The following is a 9344-nucleotide window of genomic DNA, read 5'->3' as shown; positions in this document are numbered from 1 at the left end:
TCTTTCCCTGTTGACATGGTGGCTTTTTCTAATCCAGACGCGACTGTCTTTGTTTTGAGGTGGAGGTCTTCGTTTACTTAGCACCAAGGAGATGAGCCACTCTGGGAGCCCACGGCACAATGGCCCATCGACCACCACCCCGAGGCTGGAGCTCAGTAGACGTTTAAATCAGACAATGGGGCTTTGTGCGTGGCAGGGACTGGACCTAGTGCCCAGAAGTCCATTCCTGTACTACCGTCTTCCCTGCTGCCCCAGCCAGATGCCGCTCCGGCGCTGCATCCACCTTGGGTGACTGCTTGTGGTTGGTCTCAGGCTTTCTGGGCTGCTTAGCTCAAAGGGATAGAAGAGCGAAAGCTGACTTATGATGTGGGTTGGTTGCTTGTAACAGTGGTCCAGGGAATCTGTAAGACGTGATGGGGCTCCCCAGATGGACAGGGGTGTTCAGCATCTTCCCAGGGTGCTCCAGATACCCAGCAGTGGTCTCTGACAGTTCCTTGCAGGCTGGCGGAAGCATGGCCAGAGCTTTATCTCTGTGCTCTAGGTTTGGTTTGGGTCTGTCAGGCCAGGTGCTGACCCTGGGCTCCTCTGTTCTGACCAGAGATGAAGATTGCTCTGACGAGATGTGGGTCTGTGGGAGCACAGCAGTGCTCTGAGACATTCACATAGCCCTGTCTCGGAGGGCTGGCCCCTGTTGACTTTCTGGAGGCATTTGGAGACAATTGGGTCAGTGAGGTCAGGTGAGATCTAGTGACCTCACGACTGCTGAAGGGTCTGTTCTGGATCATTGGGAGAATGGTTCCCCATCCCGATGGCTGAGGGCAGTGCATGGTGGTTTGCATCTGGCTGAAAAGGTCGTGGGTTTCAAATCCACATCTTTTCGCATGGTGCCAGGACATCTTCACCTGTTGGTTGATGGTGGTTTTTGCTTGGCAGGGTGCAAAACGCAGGACTAGTTTCCTGTCTCCAGCATGCTCAGTTCCCCCGTGTGGTTCTAGATTTCACCCAGCCTTTGCTCCAGTTTCAGTACTCCCTTTGTGCTCTGTGAGGTCTTGCTTCTCGGCAGCTGGACATCCAGCCCCTGCCCAGGGAGTCAGAGCCAACGTTTCAGGTTTTTGGCTTGGAAGAACTTTCTGCTTTCAACACCTGGGCCAGACAACAGTAGGCTGAGACACCTTGTCATCTGCTGAAGAGGATTAACCACGGTGGGAAAGGCTTGGCTGGGCTGCAGTGAGCTTTGTAGGTTTAGAGTGCCAGCTGTCCTGAAGCATCCGAAGTAGGTTATAGAGTCACTTATCCCGATCCCTCTCTGCCTTCCTTGGGATTTTGCTTCTGATCCACTGCTCTTCTGTGACAGCAGCCACTTGGCAGCAAACCTTCCTCAGGGCTGCAACCTTGTGCTCCTGCTTCTGGAACCAGCAGCTTAGAACTGTGTGTGTCTGCCTTAGCAGAGATGGGGACTGCAGCAAACATCTGCCATCACTGCTGTTTGGGAGGACAGAAATCCTGCAGCATGAGATGGAGAAGTTAGGGGTGTCCTGGGAGTGTGGGGGGAGGCTGGGAGAGAGCAGTGAATTCTGGTGGCTCTTGGGAGAAGCTACAGAGCCATGAAATGGTACAATCCCACAATGGGGACCTGTAGCTGGCCTCGAGATGGTAAGTATTTTCAACAGATGGTTTTTAAAGAGAAAACCCAATACTTTCACAAAGCTCTTCCCTGAATTCCATTCCATCTCCTTCCTTTCTTTTTAGAAAAATGCAGAACCAACTCTCCTTTACTCACAGTGAATCTCTCCTGTCATGTTTCTCCCGTCTTAGGAGATGGAGTGCCGTTGATGGTTGAACATTTCTGGCCAGCATCTGTCCAGTTGCTAAAGCCAGCTGAGGACAGGCTGCGAGATGCTTGTGGGGAAGAGATCTGGCTATCTTTGAACTGGGCTGGGCTGGAAGTGATCACCAGGGGTTTTGTCTTGTCGTATGTGTGGTCCAAGCGGACATAAAGCTTCTTTGCACTTGTATGCTGGCATCTTCCAGAGGCACAGCAGACTGGTTCGGGGTGAGCAAAGACAGCGACGCTACTCAGAAATGGCAGAGAAAGAGCCTCCGCCACTGCAGCCTGCGGTATGGGAAGCTGAAACCTCAGGTCATCCGGGAAATGGACTTGCCCAGTCAGGACAATATTTCTCTAACAAGCACAGAGACTCCTCCTCCGCTCTACGTTGGACCCTGCCAGCTGGGCATGCAAAAGGTGAGTAACGTGGGACAGAGTCAAGGCCATCGTGAGTTTCCTGCACAGCATCTTTCCCACTTTGGCAGCTGTGACGTGTCTGTGGGCTTAGTTCTGCCTGAACATGGCTGGACTCCATGCTCAGACACTTCTCAAGTCTCAGATACAGTTTGGCAGAGTTCCTTCAGCAGCCTCTCTCCGGTCTCGTTGGCTGGGATCCCTCAGCTGTTCCCGCGATGGGGTCAGAGCTGTGTTTGTCCTGTTGTGACTCTGGTGGTGATCAGATATGTGCAGCTTTTTGCTGCCATTTTGCAAGGACAAAATTCTGCTGTACACAGAGTGGCTGGACCCAAATACACAGTAACAGGCCTGGTGTCACTTGCCTAGCGGCTCCTTGTCCCAAGCAGAACCCCAGCAGTAGCACAGCTTCTGTCCTCGTAGAAACCTGGTTGTGTTTTAGGGCTTTGAAAAGTGTCTCTTGCATCAGTGGTACTACAGATCTGCTCATGGGTCCTCAGAAATGGTTTGAATGCCTGCAGTAGGGCATCTGGTAGCTCCCTACTCACTACCTTCAAGTGTGACTCTAGGGGATGAGACCCAGTCGAGCACATCCAGTTACCAGCACTTCAGACTAACCCACGATGTCCAGCTCTTCCTTTGCTCCACTCAGCGATAGCAATCGATGTGGTTGATTACTGCAACTTGGGCAAGTGGGGAAGCATTCCTTCCACAGCAGGTTAGTCTGTGACCTGAAGCCTGGCTTCGTCACTGAAGCAGAGGAGAATATTTTGCATCTTTGAGTCAAGTTTCACATTGTTGTGCTCTTCCCTGTTTTCTTCCTGGCTGAAGTGTCTTGCATTAGTCTTTGTTCACAGGAGACTCAGAAATATTGTTGGGCTCTATGTGGGCTACCTGAAATCAGAACATGGTATCGGGAGGTGTAAGACCATAAAGCTTCCTGTTAAGTGTGCAACCGTGGATTCAGAAAAGCTCGTAAAACATTAAGATAAGACATAGAAGTCTTATCGAAACCACAGCTGTGACGATGTAAGGACAGAGGCAAGGTTTGTAGCTGAAAGCAATATTTTCATTAGGTTGATTCATATGTTTGGAAGAAGCGAGAGCTTTGGCCTAAAGAGTCCCAAAGAAGGGCTTGAGCTCCTGGAAACTTGCCTGCTTTTTCCAGCTGCTACAACTTAATTAATGGAAGCAAATGTAAATATACAGTTAAACTTCAACAGGATACAGTTTAAGTACTGGGCTGTCCAGCATCAGAAAGGAAACTAGCTGAGGAAAGAGATGCCCCCTGGAAACCAGGGGCTTCTCAAACTCCTGTTCAGACAGCACGTTCTCTTGACTGTAGAGCTCGCTGGCACAGGAGATGAATGAAACCAAGAGCTTAGGAAGGAGTGATGGAAGTTTGGAGTCTTCTGTTGAACGTCAGGAATGCTCGGGGTGAAAGTAGTCAACACCAACAAAAGAAAAATTAAGAAAAAGGAAAAAGGGGGAGAGGTTTGAGGCCTTAGGTTTGGGGCTTACAACTAGGGCTTGTTCCGTATCTCTCTATTGCAGAATTGCTTGTTGGTCCACCCAGCCTGGTTCATGCTCAGTCCCGGAAGCCAGGCCACTGTCATCATCTCAAGATGTTTGCTTGGAGGGAGGAGGGCTTGGTAGGGAAGGGGGTGAGGGTGAATGGACTGATACGCTTCTTCTCTCGGCAGATCATAGACCCCTTGGCCCGTGGCCGAGCTTTCCGTATGGCTGACGACAATGATGGCTGCAGCATCCCCCACACACCGATCACGCCAGGCGCCACATCGCTCTGCTCCTTCACCAGCTCTCGCTCAGGGTTCAATCGCCTCCCACGACGGAGGAAACGGGAGTCTGTTGCCAAAATGAGCTTCCGAGCAGCTGCAGCTTTGGTGAAGGTACTGTCTGTGGGAGGGCAGGGACCAGTGTGGCAGCAGGATGGGGCTCTGCCCTGAGAGAACGGTGACAGGGAGGGAGCTGCTGAGCAGAGAGAGTAGGGAGAGCAGTGGTGGAGGAGAAGAAACAAAGCCATCTCCTGTTCTGTTTCAGTCATGTGTCTAGGAGGCAGGACTTGCAAGAAGCAGGGATGATGGCTAGGTTTTGGAACAGGTTTTGCTTTCCCTTTATTGGCCTGAGGGCTTTGATGCCCACAGCCAGCAGCCTCAGAGTTTCAGCAGGTCCAGTTCCGCCTACCTGGACCTCTGGGTGGTCCATCTGCACCTGGTCAGCAGTCATGAAAGAGCAGAAAGTACCTGAGGCTCTTGCTACGCAAGTCTGCTCATCCTGCATGTGTCTGCTTTCCTGGGCCCAGTGACCATTCCGCTGTGTCCACCACTGCGGTTTGGTCAGAGACATCTTAGGACACGTGGTAGAGGAGCCTGTTGCAAGCCTCGCTCACGTGGGAGATGGGCACTGGGCAGGGAGAAGTGGGGCAACACCTGTGTGTCTCACCAGGAAGGTGTCACACAGCAGGTCTGCTGTGCTTCCACACACAAACGTGAGCCAGCTCAGTACTGGGGCTCCCTGTGCGCCAGCAGGGGTGGCCCTGCCTGTGCCTGGGGTTTGGGTTTCTGGCAGTAACATGCTGCCCCTTTCTCTGGCTTTAGGGACGCTCTGTGAAGGACAGCACCCTCAGGAGAGCTCAGCGGCGCAGCTTCACCCCAGCAAGTTTCCTGGAGGAGGACACGGTGGATTTTCCAGATGAGCTGGACACTTCTTTCTTTGCTCGGGTGAGGGGCAGGGTGCTGGTGCTGGCCCCACGGGCGGGGCCAGGCTCTAGGTCTGGCGGGTCTGTGTGGTGCAGAGAGCAGCTCTGCTTTCTGCCAGGGCTGGTATCTCAAATGTGATGCTGGTCTCTTTTGATGGGACTCTGTTTCTCTGCCCAGGAAGGAGTCCTTCACGAGGAGCTCTCTACTTACCCAGATGAAGTGTTTGAGTCACCATCAGAAGCTGCAATCAAAGATGCTGAGGTGAAACCTTCGGATCAGACAGATCTCACAGGGGGCGCTTTGGACAAAAATGAGCTTGAAAGAAGCCACTTGCTGCTGTAAGTATCTTCCTGGAAGCTGCCAAAGCCTGGCCCAGGGTGGCCAACCCACTCAGAGTGGGACCTCCTGCATGGGGGAAGCCAGGACCTGAGCGCTGCAGGTGCTTGGTGCAGAGCTCAAAGCACAGAGCAGGGACGGGTTTTCTTTAAACCCAGCTTAAGGCTTCCTGCCTCAGCTACCTGCGCATGTGAAAAGTGACTCTGAGGTCACCCGTGCAGCCTCTCCAGCCTCATGCGATGTGTTTCGGAGACTGTATCATGCCTTAAGGGAACATAAGGTGCTTCAGATGAGCTGTGAGGATGCTGGGGGCCCAGCCTTCAGCTATGGAGAACGCAGCAAAGACGAGAAGGCTGTTGTCATTGCCTCAGTCACCAGCAACTGTTGTCTCGCTCCACGGAGCAGTGTGAAGCATTGCTGGGTGTCGAGCTGGGCTACATTCCTCCCTTGAAACGAGGGAAAGGTGTGGCACCGATGTGAGAGCCCTACAAATATGTGGGTGGTACTGTACTGTACGCCTAGATTTTTTCCACCTGAGTAACTGCCACTGAGTAATTGCTCTGTATCGTTTCAGAGTCGGCTCTAGCTTAGCTGGCAGCTCACCCCAGCAGAGAGCTCTGCTGGGTGTGAACGTGGAGCAGACAGGGAGGTCCTTGTTGTGGTTCTGCTGCTCACGGCCCATCTTGCTGTGTTGGCGCTTTCTCTTCAAGTGTTTCCAAGAACTTGACTCAGACTTAACATAAGTGGAAGCAGCAAATGGTGGGAGTTTGTTATCACTCCTCTGAGACAGTCTTAGTCTACTTGGCTTGATTTGGCTCTCCTTAAATAGTTTTATTTATTGAGGAAAACACATTTCTTTCACACTTCAGAGAGCTGTTACCAGAATCGTAGTCGGGTGTCATTTGAGGTGGCCAGGTGTTTATTTGGGCATAGGCTGATGGCCCACCACGGGAAATACTGGGAAACAGCACATCTGTAACACAGAAACCACTTGAACTCTTGGGGCAAGAGCAGGCTGCAGTGGAACCTGCGCTTGCCCGAGGGCAAGGTGGGACTTTCAGCTTGCAGCATGCAATACTGAAAAGAGCTGAAGCTTCCCAGCAGCGTTTTTGGCTAAAGAGGTTCAGGTTCTCCCTCATCCTGTTGCTTGTCCATACTTCGGAGCTGTCGTAGAACCACAGACTCAAAGGATAGTTTGGGTTGGAAAGGACCTTTAAAGCTCCTCCAGTCCAACCCCCCTCAGTGAGCAGGGACATCTCCAACTGGAGCAGGTTGCTCAGAGCCCCGAGGTCCACCCTGACCTGGAATGTTTCCAGAGATGGGGCTTCTACCACCTCTTTGGGCAACTTGTTCTCATAATCTTCCCAAGATGCTCTGGTGATCTTTCAGAAAAAGGTTTGTCAGCCGATGTCTCTGACCATTCCAGGAAACTGTTGTCTTTGTGCAGAGGGGTTATTTAGGAAGCCAGAGGAGGTAGGTTGTGCAACCTTCCGCACATGCTTGGGGGTTTTATGGGTGTGGGAGCTGGCTTTGTTATTCTGCTGGAAAATGTGTGCATCGGTGCAAATGAAGGGAGGAGTGGAAGAGGGATGCTGAGAGGTAACTGGCACAGCTCGCAGCATGTGACAGTGACACTTTCTTGGTGTGGGAGGCTGCTTGGATTCCTGTTCTTCTCTGTCCAATTTGGTGAGCATTGCCAGTCCTGTCACAGTAACGTGCTTTAAGGATGGGGATTTCCAGAGCTGGGCTAAACTACACTTCATTGCACAGCAGAGAGCAGAGGGAGAGGAATGAAGCAGAGGAGGAAATAGATGTGCATGAGGCTGCAGATGTGCCCAGCTGCAGCCTCCCCATTTTATCCTGTTGCTTAAACACTTCTTGGAAGCCTTGAGAGCTCCTCATTGGTGGGGCTTAGTTTGGCACAGCTGCCTTGTACCACCTTCTGCTTGTAGTCCTGGCACTGCATAACCCTTTGAAACACAGTTTCCACTTCAGGGCACCTTGTCTGCCATGAGCTGTTGCTCAGCCCAGCTGCAGTGGGACAGACAGAGGGTCTGCTGCCAGCAAAGACCAGGGAAGGGCTAGTCCCCATCATTGTGCCGTGCAGAAGGAAACCATTGCTGTCCCACTTTTTCTTTCAGCCCACTGGAGCGAGGCTGGAGGAAGCAGAAGGATGGGGCCCTGGCGCAACCCAAGGTCCGCTTGCGGCAGGAGGTGGTGAGTGTCAGCCCGCAGAAGCGTGGCCAACGCATCGCCGTCCCTGTCAGGAAGCTCTTTGCCAAGGAGAAGAGGCCGTATGGCCTGGGGATGGTGGGGAAGCTGACAAACCGTACCTACCGCAAGCGCATCGACAGCTACGTCAAGCGGCAGATTGAGGACATGGATGATCACAGGTGAGAGCTGCCGTCATAGAAGGGGTCCCAAGAGAACTGTGAGTGAGTGATTGCTGTTGCCCCATGGTGACTTGGGTCACTGCCTCAGGGTGGTTGGGTGAAACCTGCTGCTAAGTGGGTATCTCTGAAGAACAGGGCAAACCGCAGCAGACAGCGCTGGGAGCTCACCCTGCTCCGCACGTTGCTCTGGGCGTCTCTGGTTCTGCCTGGAGGGACTGCAGCACTTTGTCACCACAGCATTGTCCTGTGGTGAACAGGAAGGTGCAGGTATCCTTCCTCCGATCATCCCCCTGAAGGCGTTATTTCAGACACACGACACACTTTGGCATCAGGCTTATGTGTCCTGCTGGCTGTTCTCTTGAGAAAGCGCAGCTTGCCCAGTGCAGTGGGAGGGTGAGAGTAAGCAGGGTCTGTCTGCCAGCAGGACCTTAGGACGTTGCCTCCAGTCTTGTGCATCTCTGGGTGATCCTGGCCCTGTACTCCAGATCCTGCCAGGGTCTCTGGGAAGAAACAGCAGCTTTTCTCTGGCGTTCTGTGAGTAGATGTAATATGCCTGGGTTTCTGCCTCTGACCTTCTCCTTTCCCTCCATCCAGGCCGTTCTTCACTTACTGGGTCACCTTTGTGCATTCACTCATCACTATCCTTGCTGTGTGCATCTACGGCATCGCCCCTGTGGGGTTCTCACAACACGAAACTGTTGATTCAGTGAGTAAATCCCCCTGACTTGACTGAGCTGTGATCATGTCTCAGCCTTCAGCTACTGGCTCTTACATCATAGTCTTCAGCACGCTGGCTACTTGCCCGAGGGCCTTGGGGGGCTGCCTGCAGCATCTCTGTGAGCCCCCACACCACCTTCTCTCCCTCCGGCAGCCACATTGCTCTTGCATCAAATAATACCTGACAGAAAGTGTGGTGGGCTCTTCGCAGGCACTGGTTGTGTTTGTGCTGGGAGCCCTTGCAAACAGCTTGTTCCCCCCTCCTGGTGGAGACCAGAAGGATGATCGTGGCAGGGAAATATTTCAAACCTGAGTTCAGTTTTCATAACAGTTGCAGGATTTTACTTCTGTCAGGAGAAAATCTGACCTGTTTTTGAGAGCTGATCTTGAAGCTGTTTGTGGCCTTCCCACGTGTTGCTGAAGGTCTCTGGGGTACCTATCTCTAGAGCCATATCCCCACTCCGTGCAGGGGATGTCCTGGGGAGCTTCTCACCTACGTGTCTGACAGCTTTCAGAGCACTGTCACCAGCACCTGGGCCTACGCCGCTGGTCAGTGCTGCTTTTGCTTCTGAGTTATGTGAAGTTTTTTGTAGGCTCTCAAGCCACTCTCAGATCTCCAGGCCCTGGAATTTCTTGAAAGTCAAAGTAGCCGGAGACAGGCATGTGAAATGACATCTTAAGATGAAGGTATACGTGCCTTGATGGGGGTTTACTAGGCAAAAGACCAGTTTGAGAGCACTGTCTGCCCAGTCACTGGCTGTGGGGTTTTCTGTTCATCCTAGGTGCTGTTCTGACCAGCCACTGCTGCTTGCCCGGTTGACCACGAGGCAAGAGCTCATGGGGTTCTCGCTTTCTCTCCTTGTAGGTCTTGCGAAACAGAGGGGTTTATGAAAATGTCAAGTATGTTCAGCCGGAAAACTTCTGGCTCGGACACAG

The 9344-nt window shown here is 52.5% G+C and overlaps 1 protein-coding gene across 1 annotated transcript in view; it reads left to right on the top strand.

The window, feature by feature from the left end:
• RHBDF1 (rhomboid 5 homolog 1 (Drosophila)) overlaps positions 1-9344 on the top strand; it is a 21488-nt gene that overhangs the window by 6222 nt on the left and 5922 nt on the right. The window contains exons 3-9 of the mRNA XM_010142859.1: positions 2032-2245; positions 3946-4152; positions 4861-4983; positions 5140-5300; positions 7440-7691; positions 8286-8397; positions 9274-9343. Coding sequence (XP_010141161.1) covers positions 2032-2245; positions 3946-4152; positions 4861-4983; positions 5140-5300; positions 7440-7691; positions 8286-8397; positions 9274-9343 — 1139 coding nt within the window. The remainder of the gene's footprint in view (positions 1-2031; positions 2246-3945; positions 4153-4860; positions 4984-5139; positions 5301-7439; positions 7692-8285; positions 8398-9273; position 9344) is intronic.

The sequence above is a fragment of the Buceros rhinoceros genome, unplaced genomic scaffold (genome assembly GCF_000710305.1).
Source record: "Buceros rhinoceros silvestris isolate BGI_N320 unplaced genomic scaffold, ASM71030v1 scaffold19599, whole genome shotgun sequence".
NCBI classification, from domain to species: Eukaryota; Metazoa; Chordata; class Aves; order Bucerotiformes; family Bucerotidae; genus Buceros; species Buceros rhinoceros.
Note: the sequence above shows the minus strand (reverse complement) of the source record. Positions and strands in the feature narration are given on the sequence as shown.